At 28.1% G+C, this 20,995-nt stretch overlaps 1 protein-coding gene and 1 long non-coding RNA gene across 3 annotated transcripts; both read right to left on the bottom strand.

The window, feature by feature from the left end:
• Positions 1-234: 234 nt before the first annotated feature.
• Positions 235-20,414, bottom strand: LOC113376874 (PHD finger protein 7-like). Of its 2 annotated transcripts, none has more exons than XM_026616968.1 (9): positions 20,289-20,414; positions 19,805-19,853; positions 18,716-18,883; positions 9,536-9,637; positions 8,896-9,020; positions 8,318-8,504; positions 7,648-7,754; positions 7,225-7,344; positions 235-368 (listed from the first exon to the last, which is right to left on the bottom strand). In XM_026616968.1, exons 2-9 carry the CDS (start codon positions 19,808-19,810, stop codon positions 332-334), a joined length of 852 nt encoding a protein of 283 aa, XP_026472753.1. In that variant the 5' UTR covers positions 19,811-19,853; positions 20,289-20,414; the 3' UTR covers positions 235-331. The 2 variants fall into 2 exon arrangements, with proteins under 2 accessions (XP_026472753.1, XP_026472743.1); XM_026616958.1 differs by lacking the exon at positions 235-368 and adding an exon at positions 4,672-5,017.
• On the bottom strand, positions 3,820-4,475 carry LOC113376885. The gene is made up of 3 exons (XR_003367069.1): positions 4,323-4,475; positions 4,151-4,252; positions 3,820-4,062 (listed from the first exon to the last, which is right to left on the bottom strand). It is a non-coding gene; the product is annotated as an uncharacterized LOC113376885 (long non-coding RNA).
• Positions 20,415-20,995: the final 581 nt, after the last annotated feature.

Below are 20,995 nucleotides of genomic sequence, written 5' to 3'. Positions count from 1 at the left end.
TAAGTGCCTCAAAGCTTATGTCATAATCTCGGAATAGTTCTTAATAAAACCAATATAATAATGATAAAAATATTTTATCAATAGAATAAGTAAATAATAAATTAATTTACTCATTTTTTTATTATTTTTGGTCAAACTAAAGACTTACAATAGACATTATTATAAAGACATGATTTGATTCCATCATCCATCAGATAAAATTGCAGGAAAAAAACTACTTTAACTTTTCGAGGCTTGTAAATTGAAGGAAATATTGTTGGCAAGTAGATATAGGACTCAGTACCTCGTCCCATTTTTTTCCTCTAATGAAATGTTCATTGCAAATGCGATCTTAGGTCTTGGGAACCCACGGCGGTGATCCATCAACACTACAAATATATATTTTGCATTATTTCAGAATCGTATTAAATAAACTGTTTGCAAAATAAGCATTTTAGCGCTATGTGATTACTTTTCTTTTTCTTTTAATCATTAAATTACAATTATTATATAATAAAATGTAATTAATATATAGATAATAGTTATACATAATCAATATACAATATATAAATATATATTTTTTATTATTTCAGCCTTGTATTAATTACATTGTTTGCAAAACAATTTTTTCTAGTAAGCATTAAATAACAATAATATAACAATTTATTGACCTATAATTTTTTTTGCTAAACATAACACTTTTATAACTATTCATAATACTCCCAATTGTATTTTTATAACAATAAGGTTATGATACTTACTTTAATCTTCTAACCGCAGCGATCCACTTTTTCCGTTGGTTTTCTTTCCACTTAGCTGTAGAAAATGTATAGAATTTGCAGTCACTTTTTCTGCTAGTATTTCTACAACCCACTATACAACAGCTTTGGTGGCTCACTTCTAATTATCCTATTTAAATTTGAAATGAACAAATATTTTATGTGTTTTTATTTAAAATTTCTGTTATAATAGCCAACTTTAATGCTCAAAGTAGCCACAACGCTTCGGTCGATTTGACTTCCCCTTCCATGCCTTCGCACATAGCCTTTGTCGCCAACTTCATGCTGGCTGAAATGTTAGCAAACCTAGACATAGACAATATTAGAATACCCCGTGTTCATATTGGGTATGTGCTTTATAATGTCCATAGATAAAAGAAGAGTATAATGTAATGATAATGTCTTTTGTATATATAATAATGTCTATTGTAAGTCTTTAGTTTGACCAAAAATATTAAAAAAAGAGTAAATTAATTTATTATTTACTTATTCTATTGATAAAATATTTTTATCATTATTATATTGTTTTTATTAAGAACTATTCCGAGATTATGACATAAGCTTTGAGGAACTTAACCTTAAAAATGTTTACTGCATTTCTTTATTTAATTAATCATTATACTTAATTATGTTTTAAGTACGTTGAAGTAAATTTAATAATTTCAATAAATATTCAGCGTTCACATTATTACTGTATCTCGTTCATTATTATTTATAACAATTATTTAATATCTTTTTTCTTTAACAAACATATAAAACCCATGAAAACCACACACTGATAGCCGTTCACGGCGTTTCTCTCGCCCGATTTTTACGTTCAGAAAAAATACTTAAAGGGTCCTCCGCTCAACGTGATGGCGCTGCTCTTGGCACTCAAATTAATGGCGCAAAATTTGAAATAAAATTTAATGAATTCTAGTACACGGGTCTTTGAAACTAAATTTGGTATTACAATCGTATTATGTTTTGTAATAATAAAATAATAATACAAATATATTAGATAATATTATATTATAATAAATATACAATCAAATCGAAATATAAATCAACAAATACACTGCTGGTTTATATATACAGTAAACCCTCGCTTTACGCGGCAAGTGCGTGCCGTGCAGTATGGGAACCGTGCTATAAGAAACTCGTATTTAACATACAATTCAGGCTAATTCGTAGTGCGTTCTATGGAACCTTACATAGTGCAGTATAGGATCCGTGCTATGAAAGACTCAGAGTTGGTACAAATCGTACCATTTTTATCGCGCTGTATGGAGACCAAGGAATACAACTTGAAGTAAGAGTAATACGGACGAAATGACATGTAGGACATTGATACCTTATTCAAAAATTGGCGCGACACAGCAGTCAGCTCAAACGTGTTCTTAGGCAGCTATTATATAATCAAGCATGTCTAAAAGATAACAGTCGATAACAACATTTACATCAATATCCGTTTGCACAACGAACTTATGGGCTATTTACTAAATACCGTGTAATAAGAAGTCCGTGTAGTCAGAGGGATGTCGGATTTTTAGCTCCGTGTAGTATGGAAACCGTGTACCCAGAGTGCCGTGTAAAGCGAGGGCCTACTGTAATAGATATCACATCTAATCTACTGGAATAACTTTTACATTTTTCTACTTATTAATATAAATATTTAGTGAAATTTACTGAATAATGCTATAGTGTTAGTTCATTACATCGTCTACATTCTTAACTCTCATTAACTAATAATCATCCCGTGCAAAATTTGACATTCTTAAGCAATTCATTTTCTCCCAAGTATATTCAGATCCCTGTGAAGTGGTAATCCAATTTTAAACAACTTGAAGATTTCTATTTGTGTAATATGTCTTTCTTGTAGAAGCTTATACTTGATTTCTTACATAATTTCCTAGAATTGGCCTCTTTCCTTAAAGTGTATTATGATTAGACTCAATGCACTACGTAGTAATTATGTCCTCCATATGAGTTTGAAGCTGTTCTATTCATATTGTCTTTATTAACAAATATACAAACACAAACGAACAAGAATCGCCATTTTGTAAACTGAGACAAAAATTGAAAATACTTTTTCATCGGCTCACTAGCGTCAAATTTGCGAACACAAATGGACCCCTGAGTAGCCCTTCTGAACGAGGATTTTGTTCTGAGAGGATAGCATAAACCATAGATAAACAAGCATGAATAGATCGCTATCTCGGGCCATTTGACGTTACGCTCATTTTAATTTACGAATAGATCACTACATGGCAGCACATGTACATACAGTACATAAATTAACCCCTGGTATTACTTCTATATTTGTACATAAAATCAATACAGCCCAAAAATCTGAAAAAAATTATTATTTGAAATAAGAACAAAACATACGAAATACAAAATATATTTTCAAATATATCACAGACATACTTTTGAAGAATTATAAACTAAACAGAAATAACTGACTACTATTAATTAAAGTATATTACAGACATATTTTTAAAGTACTACAAATTAAAGAGAAATAACTTATTCATATTAATAATGACTAATAATAATATATTAAAAACTTAAAAACTAAGAAGTAAAAAGCGCAGGAGTATTGATGATGGAATGACAAATTTAGAAGGAATGACAAGTAATGCAATAATTTAAAAGGATAAAAAGAACAGCACATTTTTAAAAAAGAATGAATACTTTCCACACAAAATAATCCTAAAAACAATATATATATATATATATATATATATATATATATATATATATATATATATTGATATCCAAATTGAGATAAAACTAAATTCCTAGGATTAAAATTCATTTACGAGACATTCTCGTTTATTATCTCTCCATTTAATAGTTATTTTGCTATCTAATCAATCATTAATAAAGTTATATTTGACGAAATCTTTGAATAGTTTCTGTATAAGTGTTTTTTTAAACGTAAGTAACCAAAACCCTGAACTACTTTTAATTTATACCAATTGTAGCTCAAATCTATCTATCGTTTTAATCCAGTTTTTATTGCAAGCAGGTTTAGTTAAAACTATAACTAAACTCTTGCGCTTTATAAACTGTCTGGTCTTTGAGTATGCTCTCTTAATTGAGACATTATCAAAATTCTTGCCCTTACATTTTAAGTTTCCGAAATATTTGAAAACTTTTCAGAACATTGTATACTCTGTTGGAATTTATCCTTTAAATTATTGCATTGCATTTTAATCCTGAAACAAAATTTGATGTATCATACATCTTCTGGGTGTTAAGGCACTCCTACGCCTTATCATTGCATTCTGCGGCAATTTGTAGCTACCATCAGGGACTTCTATTGAATATATTGTTATATCATATTAATTGAAGATATTGTAATTATCATATTAAATATTTTTGCTGCAATTAGTATGAAACAATACCTTTTCGGAAAACTGGTGTCAGAATAGGTGACTTTTAACCTGCACTTCACAATCTTAGAGGTGCTGCAAAAATCTTTTTCAAGGTGTTTAGGCTTCCATCTCCTAAGAACATAAGATTCATTTATTAATATTTTTTTGCAAATGTTATGGAAGTATTTAGAGTTATAATTACTTGGCTTTGTTCTTGGAGTTGCAGATTTTTCTTCTGGTTCTGTATCAGAGCATTATCCAGTGACTTGAAAACTATTCTGTTATTGCCGTAAAGGAGACACTTCTATTTGGTTTCGATTTCAAATTATCGTTGATTTGTTACACATATATACATACATACACATATATATATATATATACATATATACATACACATATACATACATACATCTGCCCACACACTTATGTATGTGTATGTATATATGTATATATATATGTGTATGTATGTATATATGTGCAAGTTTATGTGTAATATGGCGATATGTATATGAGGATATGTGAGTGTTTTTTATATATAGGTAGGTGTATGTCTGTGTGATGTGTATATGGTTATGTGTATGTATGCATATTATGTATATTATAGGCATATAGGTATTGGTATATGTGACGTTTTGTACTGTGGGTATACGTTTGTGTATATGAATATGTATATAGATGTACATACATTTTTAATTATAACAATGTATAACAAATCTTATAAACAAACCATCTCATCATAGAATATTTTTTCTCGTAACGACATCTATTTTTCAACTGGACCCTAATCCTTTCTTCCTATCTGATTGCGTGACATTACAATTTCAAGTGGTTTTCAAGTGGGAGAGAATACGAACACCGAAGACCGTTGGTATTAAAAGAGCAGCGTGCAGTGAACGACTTGTAAAAAAAAACACAAAATGCTAATTTAGATTTCCATATTTTAAATTTTTTTTAATTATAACACACTGATGATGAGACAAACCTAGTCTCGAAACGTTTGTGAAAATTATTATTTAATAAATTAGTGCAAGAAGAGTGTTGTTTGTTCATATTTCCAAATTAATATCTATTATCCACTCAGAATGCATTTGTTATATATATATATATATATATATATATATATATATATATATATATTCAAAGTAACTAGCAGCCCATTCGTCGAAATAAAAAAGGTATAAAGTGTAAATACTTTTATTTATACGTTTCGACACAAGATGCGTGTCATCATTCAGCAACTACAACAATTTGAAAATTTTATTACTAATATAAACAACAATATAGATTAATTGTAGCATAGAGAAACATTATACACACCACAGGACAAAAACACTCAACAAAAATTTATTTTAAAAAATTAAACTTAATAACATATTAGAGAAAAACATTTTTTTAGAAAAAATTATGAATAACTAAAAGATTTGAAACTAATTTGACTAAAAGTTATAAAATACATAATTGTGAGACGAGAAACACGCCCATACCGAGCATCCAGACTCGACTGAGGCGTATTGATAGGAATGGGAGGGGACGCATCAAGGACAAAATTCTCGAAGCACGAAAAACGCCTCGAACAAACAGTGCTTGAACTGGAATTGATCAAAAGGAAAAAGAAAAAAGAAAACCATGTAAACGTTAGAACAAGAAAAAACAATATTGTAAAAAATAATAAAAAGAGATAAGCAAATTAATTTTATGTTTTTTTAATAAAATCAATAACAATCTGATAACTATCATGTAAAAGGTGGGATGAATTGCGTTTATTAACACAAGAGGAGGAATTTAATGAAATAAAAAAGGATTCAGCAAATTTTCTAAGGTCACTATTTTTTTCGATATAAAGGATAACCGGATGGGAAGTGTTAAAAGTGTGATTGAAATTGAGCATATGATCTGAAAACATCGTTTTGAATTGGTTTGGATTTTTTGAATTATAAATATGTTGATTAACTCTCTTATAAATATAATCTTATAATAACATATTTATAATTCAAAAAATCCGAACCAATTCAAAACGATGTTTTCAGATCATATGCTCAATTTCAATCACACTTTTAACACTTCCCATCCGGTTATCCTTTATATCGAAAAAAATAGTGACCTTAGAAAATTTGCTGAATCCTTTTTTATTTCATTAAATTCCTCCTCTTGTGTTAATAAACGCAATTCATCCCACCTTTTACATGATAGTTATCAGATTGTTATTGATTTTATTAAAAAAACATAAAATTAATTTGCTTATCTCTTTTTATTATTTTTTACAATATTGTTTTTTCTTGTTCTAACGTTTACATGGTTTTCTTTTTTCTTTTTCCTTTTGATCAATTCCAGTTCAAGCACTGTTTGTTCGAGGCGTTTTTCGTGCTTCGAGAATTTTGTCCTTGATGCGTCCCCTCCCATTCCTATCAATACGCCTCAGTCGAGTCTGGATGCTCGGTATGGGCGTGTTTCTCGTCTCACAATTATGTATTTTATAACTTTTAGTCAAATTAGTTTCAAATCTTTTAGTTATTCATAATTTTTTCTAAAAAAATGTTTTTCTCTAATATGTTATTAAGTTTAATTTTTTAAAATAAATTTTTGTTGAGTGTTTTTGTCCTGTGGTGTGTATAATGTTTCTCTATGCTACAATTAATCTATATTGTTGTTTATATTAGTAATAAAATTTTCAAATTGTTGTAGTTGCTGAATGATGACACGCATCTTGTGTCGAAACGTATAAATAAAAGTATTTACACTTTATACCTATTTATTTCGACGAATGGGCTGCTAGTTACTTTGAAATATGTTTCAACGTCGAAAAAACTATCAAGATATATATATATATATATATATATATATGTGTGTGTGTGTGTGTGTGTGTATGCATGTTCATGTGAGTATATATACATACTCACATATACCAATAATTACATACATATATGTCAAAGTGAAAGACCAAAAAGACGATCATGTACATGAAATTTTCATGAAACAAAGATATCAACAAATGTTTGAATATTATCACATTATAATCAAAAAGTTAGTAATGACTTTTGAACTTTTTTGTTATAAGACAAGTATCAATCATTCTAATTTTATTGTAATATTTAAAGAAAACTCACGAATCTTCGCGTCCTCTATGATTTTTACCATCTGGACACAAACAAGGTTCAGCATCGCACTTATCATATCTCAAATATAAATCATAGAAGGCTTCCGGCTCCAATTCCCATGAAGCATCTCTAGGTTGAGAAAAATTATTGAAATCATTGAATAATGTCAGGAAAGTTAATTTCTAAAAATCCTTTCTTTCTAAATTTTAAATTTCATATCAATAATATTATTCAATATTATTCTTTAATTGAATATAATTCAAATCAAATAAAAAACCGTAAATTTATATTATGAGCAAAAATAAACAAAATTTTTATTGAATGCATAAATTGAAACCAGCGGTAAATATTATCAATATCAGAGTTACATCAGAAGAATGAAATAAAAAAGCATTCATGGATTGCATAAAAATTTAAAGATTTAAAACTTACTTTTTTGGAACATATACTCCAATTCTTCGCATTTCTTCAACAAAAACATTTTTGTCATTGCAAAGCGGGCATTTGAAATGCGACTCACCCGCAGAGAAGGCAAATTGCTAAAAAGTAATAAAATTATATCATTGATAACAAATTTTCATACTTAAAACCGGTTTTAATATATAATATATATTACAAGAAATTTATTTTAAATAATCAAATCCAAATATAAGTAGAATATATTGAACTTCATTGTAGTATTTAAGTTGATAAAAATATATTATCTCTAAATTAACACTTATTATTTATAATGTTTAAATATTATGCCACAAAAAGTACTTTTCATCACATTATACAACCTTATATTGACATGTTAACCAGTCACGAGTTAACTCGTTATATTATGGTCAAACTTTGCTTACCAAAACTAGATATATTTGTAACAGCTGTTGTGTACTATTACACATAAGTGATTGTTATACTAATTATCATACCAAAAATAAAAACTAAATAGTAAATAAAATTTATTAAAGCTTATTTTTATTGTTTTACTTCCACAACTAATTATGAAATAATAGTCGGTGACATAAGATAAATTTTTAATATAAGTGTTGCTATTAATAAAGTGTTAATATAATTGATAACAATTGCAATTGATATTAATTATAATAATGACAATTACCAAAATGCATTTCCTATGAAAAAACCCATTTCGACAACAAGGTGGCCACAAAGTTTTATAATTAATTTCAGGAATTAATGTATCATAACAGATACCACAGCAGTCTTCAAATCGTGAATTAGCCAAAGAGTACAACATGTCTTCATTTGAAACAATCTGTTTTGGAGCATGATCAGGGCAGTAGGTGCTGAAAGGTAAAAGAACAATTTTGGACTGGAATATGTATTGTATTGCAACATTTACATGGAATGAATAATATATGTTTAAAATTTACATGTAAGTAGCTATTTCCTCTGAGACATCTTAAATTTTTAAATGAAGATTAAAAATAAAGGTGAGATGGATAATAAGGAACTAGTAATAAATCAAATTCCAAATAATGTTTAATAAATATATGTTTATATATCACTATTTAAATATAATTTTCCACCACTGGGACTTTTTCATTCCAAATGATATTAAAAATCACGAAATAAATGTAGGCATTAATCGTTATTACTCATTACTTTAATGTAAACCACAAGAGTTTATTAAATTCAAATAAATTGTAGGTCAATTCTACTAATTAAATAACTTACTTGAATGTCTCAAAATATTGCGTAACACATTCATTTAAAATTCCACATGGCAGATGATAGAATATCATGCAATATTCATCATAGCATTTAATATTCGCCCTCTTCTCACCACAATAATGGCATATCTATAAAAAAAAAACTATAATGTGTTACTAATTAATTAAAAACTAAATGGTTAAAAATAATATTTTTGTTACTTTGATTTATCTCATAAAATAAAATCAAGCTTCAATTTTAAAAATTAATTAATGTATCAATAATATCAATGATGCCAACATTGCATTAACAGATTTGTTTTGAAATTCTCACATACAAAGTTTTCAATTAGAACTAATTTTGGAATCAAATATCAGAAAGTAATAAAGAAACTATTTTAAGAAAAAAAAACATTGTTATGAATTTACTGGACCAAAAACTTACTAAGTGAACAGTTATGTCAATAAGACTAACAGTTATAAAACTATATAGAGTGTTAAAAGTAACTTTAAACAAAAAATGTGTCTGCAGTATTTCTAGATCATTTTTCATTTCTCTCCAAATTTAAAGAATCAACGATCAAAAACCTAATTCAGATTATTCGGAATTTGATTTATACAAATGCATTGTATAATTGAAATATTAAATCTTGTTAACATATTACCTTTTGTGATATTCTTCGATATGCAGCTTGAATAGTTTTCGCAGTAAAACCAAAAATACCAGTGTCTGGCTTAGCAGTCTGATATGTATTTTGTGTTAGTAGCTAGAAAGATTATAATAATTTTTCAACATATATATATATATATATATATATATATATATACTAGCTGACCCGGCAAACGTTGTTTTGCTAAATAGGGTATATTCTAAACCATTTCTAGAGAATCAAAAATATTAATACTTTAAGTGTATAAGGATGTGTTGTTTGAATACTATATATACAATGAGCAATGATTATAAAAACAATAAACTGCATTAGTTTGTCTATATTTTGTCAATACATTCAAACTGCAAGTTTTATACACTTTCTATAGAAAACATCATATAATCCAATCCGAGTCTTTTTTGGTCTTTCGGCTTATTAATTACGTTTCAAGTTTTTCAGATTCTTTTTGGATTCTGGATTTTGTGTATAATTGTAAATAATACTACTGAGCTTACACAAAATTTTCAAATTTTTGCGAGGAGAGATAAAAAATGAGTTAGGTATTTCTTCTTTGACCTGCTTTTTGAAAAGTTTCAAGTTACATTCGATGAATTAAAGTAAATTTAATAAAAAGTATATATGTAGAGCAGGGCGAGACACAAAGGTCCAATTTGATTTTGAGCAAATATAAACTATATTGTGAAAACCATAACAATTATATCACAACAAATAAGACATATCAAACGAACAATTATCTGACTACGTTCAGTAAACTGTCTTCTACTTCATCATTGTAGAAATGTGCTTTTTTGCTGTATTTCAAAAATTTGTTATCTTTTTAACAAATAGGCAAGGTAACTTGGAACAGCCAGGTGGCAAATAGGTTTAATATCTTATTTTAATTTTAATAATACAAAATAATTACATTTTTAACTAATGCTAAAAAACTACCAACGCAAAAAAATACTTTTATTATGGATTTTCAAAGATTACCGTTTATCTCCCCCATTTCAAAGATTATCGTTTTCAAATCAAGTTTGTAGCTGGCTATACATCTTTTTTCCTCTACTTTCAAATATTGTTGTTAAACAATGCTTAACTTTTGTGGTTTTTGACACTTCGGTGGTGGAACATTTTAACCCCGGACCTTCATATATTACTATCTATTCCTCGATAAATTCTACGAAATTATAACTGGGAAAATGTTATTCGGCAAAATGTCCCTTTGATCAATACCAAATTTAGGTTTTGAATTTTAAATAACATAAATAAAAAATAATATAACCTAGAAAATGTTTTATAAATATCAATGAGTATATAATTATACAAATGTGATCTTTCAGATCTCCGTGTTTGAGAAAAATATGCTAAAAAGTGCATTTTTATATTAACATTTCAAAAGAGTTGATATTTTGAGTTTCTAGTAACACTTGCGGCCCGTTTACTAACGTTTTTATATATAAATAAAACTATAAACAAAGCTACTTACTACAATTTAATTATAATTAAATTGTATTCACGTAAAATATCCTATTGAACGTAATTGAACATCATCTGTCAAAAACGTTTGACATTTCATGGATTAGCAACCTTCCATTGCTTTAGTTAGATTACGCTTCTACAAAAATTTTCAAATTAAAAGTAAAAAGTTTCTACTCGGATTTGAAATAATTTCTCATCTTTTGGACTTTCTCTGGATTGGCACGAATTTTTCAAGACTAAGACTGGCCAAATCGATTCAGCCGTTTTCGAGTTTTATTCGGACATTTGAAAGAGAGCTCCATTTTTATATATAAGATATATATATATATATATATATATATATATATATATATATATATATATATTGAATAGTCTTGAATTTGATGTTGATATATATTTTTAGTTTGAGTTAAAAAGTCGGGCGTTACATCAATAAAAAGAGTATGAGAGTTTTTTAGAAATTTATTTATTTAAAATCCATACGTTTCGGCTAGCATCTTAGCCTTCATTCAGCGGTAATCAATTTAAAATTTTGTATTCAGTCAGGTAAATCGTTATGTACTGCGGAGTTCTATTAATAGAATAAAATTGACAACTCCGCAGTATATAACGATTTACCTGACTCAGAGACTCATTCTGGTGTAATATGTTCACCATACATTGAAGAATTGTTTGTTCCTTGGAAAAAACTTTTTTATAAATCTGGACTCCGAATTGTAAACAATATTAGTACAACGACTAGTACTATTTTTACCAAAACAAAAACCCAGTTTAATATAGATCGACTTAGAAATCTCGTCTATCAATTAAATATATCTATATTTTCAATAGAAAATAGACATCGCGCTGCCCGATGTCAGATTGCCAGAACGGGCATTCGAACGCCCGACCCTGTCCATACAAAGTCAACGCGTTAACAATCTTCGCAACGACGAATCCTATATACGATATATAGCATATATATAGCATATATATAGCTCGTATATATAGCAGAATGACCCAGACAACAGAATGAGTCTCTGAGTCAGGTAAATCGTTATGTACTGCGGAGTTGCCAATTTTATTCTATTATATATATATATATATATATATATATATATATATATATTTTGTAGAGTTTCGAACAAGAATCCAAAAATAATACAAAATAAAAAACAAGAAAAGTTTTTAATAAACAATTTCTTTATTTAATTATTTGTTTTACTGTCGACGTTTCGGAACTAGGTACGTTCCATCTTCAGGACATCTGTCAAGAAACATGATCTTGATGAGATTTTAGCAAACAATATGTTTAGGAAAAGAAAATAGATTTTTCTTAAATAATAAATTAATTGCAAAAAAATATATATATATAATAATGTACAGAAATATGTTAATATGATCACAATGAAAATGATAAAAATAAATGAGTGGATTATCAGAACAGGATATTAAACATAATAGAAATTTTTTTGAAAGTTATGGAAAAATTTTTTAAGAAAAGGTTAATGACAAAGTTGAATTAATTACCTGTATGTTTGAATATATGTTAGCACTTTTTCACTAAACAAGTTTTTTAACAAAAATGAAATTGTGAATTAAATAAAGAAATTGTTTATTAAAAACTTTTCTTGTTTTTTATTTTGTATTATTTTTGGATTCTTGTTCGAAACTCTACAAAATATACACAAATCCAAGACTCTACCATTCAATATATATATTTATATATATATATATATATATATATATATATATATATATATAAAATTCTTCTGTAACAATGTAAGTTTCATTAATCCTCCTAAACTATAATTCGTATTTTCACGAATCTTCCTGAAGTTTGTTCGGGAAATTTTCTAGAATGTTTTGATTCATAGAAATATAGTTAGATTGTAGAAATAAATGGAAAAAAATACAAAAAACCGCTTATCATTGTTTGACCTTTAAAATATTTAAGGCATGGTTTGACATTAAAAACAAATGACAACTGTCATTTGCCAAACATTTCTATTCACTTATAGGCTAAGGCAATATTAAAATATAATAAATTCATGATTAAAAATAAAGAAAATGTAATGTCTACATTATTATTGTCGAAAAGCAGCTGAGATGTGCCAAAATTAAAATAATATAAGATGCAAATAAATAAATAAATGCGTCTGACAGTCTGCGCATGCGTCTGACGCGCACGGCGAATCGTGTTCTCAACGTACACGTGCTTTTGCTTGCAATAATTTTGTTTGCGCACTTTGCGAACAGATTCGCCTTACGAATTCGTGCAAAGAAGACGAGACATAAGTGATTGCGCTCAAAAATATTCAATTTGCGGTCGTTTTGCCTTACTATACTAAGTCACAATACAAAAAAAATTATTTAGAAGTTTCATTGTGTCAAAAATTCATATGGTTGGCATTTTGTACGGAATATTTACTTAATGGAGCGCTTTGGGTCTGAACTTTTTTTACTGTTTTCCAATTCGTTTGGAATTTTGGAATTAGGCTCATCTTACTCTCAAGTTCAAAAGTGAAAACAATTTAGACTCCTTTGCACTACCCGGAGGGATGCCATTTCTTTTCAGTGGTGTAATAACGTTGGGTGTGGATGAAAGAACTAATTATAAGAGAAAAATGTTTAATAATGTTTTTCAAAAAAGCAAATATTTTTCAAGTTACTAGCTACTGAAAATTTGTTTCTTTTTTGCGTTTTTCATCGTTTTTTGCTAATATCTTCGAAAATATACATTTTAACGAAAATTATGTAATGAACAAAATTATATCAATAAAAATCCTAATAAATCGCTATTTTACAGTGTTCTAGGAACAATATTAGGTTAATTATGAAAATGGGATTTTATAGTTCTCCAAATAAGCTTTAAAAGAAGTACTTCTGCGTGTAAAATGAGTGAGCTATCATGCAATTAAAAGACGCATACAATGTTTTTTTTTCATTTAAATCAAAGAGTTTATGAGTGCCATTTCCACCAAAATTAAAAATAATCGTTTTCCATCTATAAAAGTATATATATGAAAATTCAAGGTATTTTTTAAATCAATTATTGCTTTTTATTATTTTTTGTTACACAAATATTGATAGAGTTCTAATTGTTTAAAGAGTGCGCGGCTGTCCAACCGGAGTGTCTTTCGAGCCCTTTAACCCTTCGCCGTTTCAAAATAAAAGAAGCTACGGTAAAATTTATGATAGAGAAAGTTGTAGCTCATTTAATCAACATTATTGAAGTAATTATTTTGGGTAGAAAAATCCAAGGTGATATTGTATCTTGACCGCATGCTATATATTAATTCTTTCTGAATTTGTTATACTTTTTAAAAGATTTCAATTTTCAACACGTGTATCTATGCTATGACCATAAATACATGGTGATAAATTTGGAAAATCAATGTTTTAGCCGTGAATAAACAAAAAATCATTCATTTAAACATTCACATCTACAGGTATGTCTAAAAATATTGTATAACCCTTAAATTGAATAAAATAAATTGAGCTATTGGAAATAAATTTGTTCTATAAATCGCAGTGTTTAATTTTTAATATATAATTTTATTGAACATATTTTAATATTTGTTAAAGGGATAATTGAAGTGTTAACTGTGGGATGTGAGAATAATCATTTTATTTGAAACAGTACTAAATTTAACATCACTCATATATTGGTGTGTAAATAGTAACTCGAAAAACAATAATGATTATTTTTAACTGAACGGTATAAATATTAGTATAGGATATTAAAAAAACGTAGAGGTGGGTACAGGACAACGTCTGTCGGGTCATCTAGTATATATATATATATTTCACTGTAATAACAATTCGAATCATTATTTTGTTTAATAATTACAAAACGCGTTGCTAGTTATATGTAGGTTACGCGGACATCGGAAGTGCTTACTGTTGGATTTTGTAAATAGGTTGTAAACAAGAAATTAGTATATAAGAGTTAGACAAAAGTTAGACTGTCAGTCAAGCGTGAGTCAAGCTTGGAGCCAGACATAGTATTCAGTAAAATGTAGTCTTTGCTGATATGATAACCAAAAGGTTATCAATAAATATTAATTGTAAAAATAGTGAATAATAAAAGTATCATTCAAAGAAAGAAGTGTGTTTACAAATTACTATCAATCGCTCTGGAGAGTCCACATCACAAATATAATATTTCAACAACTATTCAACTGTTCACCGCTCGGGTCCAGCCTATCATTACAATTCCTGGTCGTACTGGTGATCCAGAACATACATCCAAAGACATCACCAACCATCAGGACACTTTATGGTGGCTTAGCGGTTTTTTCCCTCGTAGCGCTGAAGAATTTTCTGACGAAGACATCGAGTTCAATAGCTGCCACAACTCGATAAACCGAACGATCATTCGCAGCACAAACTAAGTGATGGTGGCGCCTACCGAAGAACTTTAGAACGAACGCGAGTCTACGACTAACTTGGACATAACTATCTCATCGGATTCAAGTAAGCAAATCAAAACTTAATCATATCTCAAGATGGAACCCATTTTTGCAGAAGCTAGAGAAGGTAAAGGTAATAGTATAGAAATAAATAAATTTAGAATTCAGTTAGCAATTAGCACTATACCCGATTTTAATGGTAATTCAGATGACCTCTTTAAATTTTTAAGTACTGTAGGCTCTATTTTAGATGATGTGGATTTTGAGACATACAAATTTATATCAAAAATTGTTATTTGTAAATTAAGTGGAACAGATTTTGATTGCATTAGACGGGCTGATTATCAGTTATGGGATAATATCAAACCTATTCTAATTAAACGATTTAAAGGTAGAAGGTCAATTTCTGATTTACATCACGAGCTTGCAACAACAACAAGAAAAAATGGGGAATCGATTGAGGAATTTGCAGAGAAAGTTGAGAGTTTGCTTACGTTAATAAACAACGAATGCTATTTTACACATAATGAAATAGCGTATCCATCATATTGTGACTTGGCTTTGGCAGTTTTCGTTAAAGGCCTACCATTGGACTTGAAAATTATTATTATCCAGCCAAACCGGAAAATTTGAAGGATGCAAAGAATATCGCTGCAAAAGAAGAAAACTATTTAAACATCAGATCTGATAAAAAATACAACCCATTCGTCACTTGCAGATACTGCAAGAAAAGGGAACACCACATTAACCAATGTCGAAAACTTACAAATAGGAAAAGAGATGACAAACTTAGAATCTACAATGGTGGAAATGACGATAGAATGGACTACGAAAGTAATAAGGATCTGAAATATACAAAAACATATGATGATACATACAAGGCATTCATAACAACTAAAGAAGAGTCCGAAGAGTCCAGAGAATCCGAAGAATCCGAAGAACAAGAAGAATACAAAGCAGAAAGTTTGACTCACAACACAACACAACAGAAAAGGGAACACCACATTAACCAATGTCGAAAACTTACAAATAGGAAAAGAGATGACAAACTTAGAATCAACAATGGTGGAAATGACGATAGAATGGACTACGAAAGTAATAAGGATCTGAAATATACAAAAACATATGATGATACATACAAGGCATTCATAACAACTAAAGAAGAGTCCGAAGAGTCCAGAGAATCCGAAGAATCTGAAGAACAAGAAGAATACAAAGCGGAAAGTTTGACTCACAACACCAAAATAGAAGAGTTGACGACAATCGCTGGAAATTCATTCGAAGAAGAAAAGGATCTATATGAGGCAGAAGATATGGAACAAACCATACCAACAAATTCATACGAAGAAGAAAAGGATCTATATGAGGCAGAAGATATGGAACAAACCATAGGAACAAATTCATATGAAGAAGAAAAAGATCTGAACATATATGTGGCACAAGATATGAAACAAGCCCAAGATGAGGTTTACGACATGAAAGAAATAAATAATGAACAAGAAGAAATAAGAATACTTAATGATGAAGGACCAGAATATATGAAAACCATTCCCATTAAAATAAAGAAGAAAAAGAAAAAGAAAAGAAATATTAAAAGAAGAAAAATTAATGATGAAATTATAGAAGAAAATAATCAAGGAACCAGGGAATATAAAGTTAATATCATAAGAAAATTACCTTCACAACGAAAATTGTCAATAAATGAAAATATAGCCACTATTACAGATATGTTCAACCGTAAGAAAATGAATTTGAACACAAAGGAGAAATATGCAGATTTACAAAGCCAAAGCAGCAGAAAATTGCAAACACATGTAAAGAAGAGAAACATTCCCGATTTCATTATATTCAGAACAGCACCAAAATTGTTTTATTATAAATACCGGAAGAAAATAAAACTTCGCCAGGTGTAAACACATGAGTAACAAAGCAAGTCATTTTGTTTGGTTGACATAAGCGAATTCTCATATTTCAGAGCAGCATTTGTCCAATTTTGATTACCTAGCAAATTTCGAATATATCAAGTATTAACAATACAACGTAAATTTAAATTTTCATTAATTACTATTTATGATTTAAATTATCAAATGCAAGATTCTTTACGCCATTATTAATTTCTTGCAGATTTTAAAGACATTTTTCATATTATGATTTTTATGCTCTATTGATATAAAAGTTTTTGAAAAAAAAAATTATTTTGCATCATTTATGATAAGTTGTTCGAAGCATATTTTGTTTTACCGGAATAACATTTTAAATTTCAGTGATGCCTTTACATAATCAGCGACCATCTAAATTGCATTCAACTGCTGATTTTTTTTTTTTTTGTATGTATGTTATTGAAGATTTATTAATGTAGAGATAAAAATAAAATTATTATGAGATTTTTTTTTAGAGCACATATATTTGTAAACATATTCTAACAGGAATGACACTTTTGAGGACAAAAGTTCTTAAGGGCCGAAGGAAAAAGAGATGGAACTCATTTTTTTTAAAAAATCTTCTTAATTTTTATAGTTTTCCGAGGACGAAAAACTTTTGAAGAGGGAGGTTGAACTGTAATAACAATTCAAATCATTATTTTGTTTAATAATTACAAAACGCGTTGCTAGTTATATGTAGGTTACGCGGACATCGGAAGTGCTTACTGTTGGATTTTGTAAATAGGTTGTTAACAAGAAATTAGTATATAAGAGTTAGACAAAAGTTAGACAGTCAGTCAACGTTTGAGTCAAGCTTGGAGTCAAGCTTGGAGTCAAGCTTGGAGTCAAGCTTGGAGCCAGACATAGTATTCAGTAAAATGTAGTCTTTGCTGATATGATAACCAAAAGGTTATCAATAAATATTAATAACGACGACTAGTACTATTTTTACCAAAACAAAAACCCATTTTAATATCGATCGACTAGATTGTCTAGACTGTAATTTAATTTAAATAGGAGAAACAAGCCAGAACTTAATTAAACGTTTACAACAACATAAAAACAATTAAAAAATCCGAGACTATTTAAAACTATGCTTGCGTACCATATTTATACTTTGAAACATAATATGGACTTTTCTAACCCGACTCTACTACAAATCGAATAAAATTTATTCAAACGAAGAATTATAGAAGAATCTATATATATATATATATATATATATATATATCTATAGAAAAATTTTAAATAAATTTTTGAAAGAAATTCATGTTTTTTATTGAGGTTGCCCGGTGCCCGATTACTAGACTTTGTTAATATATATATATATATATATATATATATATATATATATATATTTAGTCATATATGAACTTGATTCCATTTAGTCAACTTACCAAACAGAAATAATGTAATTTATAATTCATATAACAACATTTTTGACCGAGTTGAGTTTCATCCACATCTGATCTTCTGCAAATGTCGCATATCATTTTCTCATTCCCAATTGTCACTGTTGAATATACTTGTTTCTTTGATTTAACCATTCTTAAGAATTTATAAATCTAAAATATTATATAAATATAAAAGTTAAAAAAAGCTGGAAATCGCAACATAGCACAATCATGATAAATAAGTAAAAATATACATGTTGTTGGCACAATCAAATTCAATTAAAAATTATCATGCGTTTATGACATTTATAAATTTATGAATCATACAAAACATTAGTTCCTGTAATTAAATTTACTGCTTGTGACTTATAGACTATTAAAATGATTTATCTCAAAATGTTGGTTTTCAAGAGCTTTATATTTCAAAGTCAAAACTATTACATAGAAAATTTAGCTTGTTGAAGTCTCTTTTCTAGGTACCCGAATACTAATATATAAAAATTAGTATGCACCCATGTGACTCAGTTATATTTAATTCGGTACCAATGGTCTATAAACATAATAAAGAAATGTGAAATTTCTCCATAATGTCGAATCGAGTGTTCATAACAAACGGCCCAAATTGATAATAGCAATTTTCATGATAAAAAATACATGTTAATAATAAGTGCACTTATTATTAACATGTATTTTTTTTTTAAATAATAATATTTAAATTAAAACAAAATTAAACAGCCCAAAATTCAAAATTAAACAGCCCAAATTGATAATAGAAATTATCACTTATTAGTAACATGTATGTTTAAATAATAATACCGATATTAATACTGGAGTGCTGGTATTTTATTTTTCGAATATTGAATTCCAGAATTCAAGGATTAGTTCAGTATTGGAAGCTCTAATAATGATACAAAATCATAAAAATATAAATTTATATTTATATATAAATTTATGATACCTTCATCTCATTGTAACCACATTCTGAATAAATTTATAAATAAATTACTTGTCTATATACTTCCATACAAATAATAACAAGTATAACTTTTATATAACTATATGTTTTAACATGATAAATATGAATTCACTTACCAGCATATACACAATGTTACTTTGTAAAAGTTGAGTCCTTTTTAAAGATCTATGAATACACATTAATGTTTATCAATAATTAAGGTGTTAATATAACATAAATGTATTTGATTATAAGCAAAGTGAGACATAACATTATTAGAAAACACAATGAAGTTTATAAATTGTCTATTTTAATAAAATACACTTATGCCAGAATGTAAAATATGCTAAACAAACAACTATTCCTTTCATAAAGAGGTCAGACAGGAGCGATGAGCTCGTCTTTTATAAGAGTTAGCACAAAAATTATATTCTAAACAATAAAATAATTGATAATGAGAAGATTTCGACTTGGTACGCAACAGTCTACATTTTTTGACATTTGTACAATTGCATTTTGTTTTGATTTATTTTATTATTTTCTTATCAGTTTAAATTGTTTAAAAATAATCTGATAAAACTACTAAAAACTTAATGATCCTCAGGTTAATGATTATATTACCTTCACAGTGAGCATAAAAAAAATCTTTTTCATTTCAACTGGCACATCACACAATTAAGTGAATAATGAATTTATTGATTCTTATTATTATATGGAAAATAGAATCACACAGACCGTTACTATTTCGTAATATTTTTAATTTTCAGGTAATGTTTTCACAAGAAATGCCAAATTAAACAAACAGTTTTGAAATATATTGAAAATATTTAATAAAAGTGGGTTGTCATGAAATTATTATAGTATGGAAATAGAAAATATTACAATTTATATTAATTTTGATTTGTATAATGATTTTGACATATATAAAATTAATATTAAAACATCAGTTTAAGGCAAGAAGGTTAAAAACGTAAACAATTACTATCTCAGAACAAAATACGCATTTAGAAGGGCTAATTAGGGGTCCATTCGTAGTCGCAAATTTGGCGCTAGTGAGCCGATGAAAAAGTATTTTCAAATGTTTTATGCATAGATAAATAAGCATATGGTTTTATGTTGGTTACTAAGAAAAGTTAGTGTCTTAGATAAATAAGCATAAAGTCAGTGTTATTTTTGTGTCAGTTTACAAAACGGCGATTCTTGTTCGTTTGTGTTTGTATATTTGTTAAAAGGGCGCATTAAAGAAGAGAGATTTCACTGATTTTTTTTTTACTACACTGATTGTGAGTTACTTTTTATCACAGCTTGCTCTCGAGAAGGCCAGTTTT

Source organism: Ctenocephalides felis, unplaced genomic scaffold (assembly GCF_003426905.1).
Source record: "Ctenocephalides felis isolate EL2017-DRISC unplaced genomic scaffold, ASM342690v1 CF-g0.4_SCAFFOLD_00845, whole genome shotgun sequence".
Lineage (NCBI taxonomy): Eukaryota > Metazoa > Arthropoda > Insecta > Siphonaptera > Pulicidae > Ctenocephalides > Ctenocephalides felis.
This window is presented reverse-complemented; position numbering and strand designations above follow the sequence as displayed.

Excerpts from the sequence above, each read along its gene's own strand:
- LOC113376874 (XM_026616958.1), bottom strand. Across the intron at positions 7,755-8,317 it reads TTCATAGGAAATGCATTTTG|CAATTTGCCTTCTCTGCGGG; the intron begins GTAATTGTCATT and ends ATTACTTTTTAG. Across the intron at positions 5,018-7,224 it reads CATAGAGGACGCGAAGATTC|TCGTTCACTGCACGCTGCTC; the intron begins GTGAGTTTTCTT and ends TTTTTTTACAAG.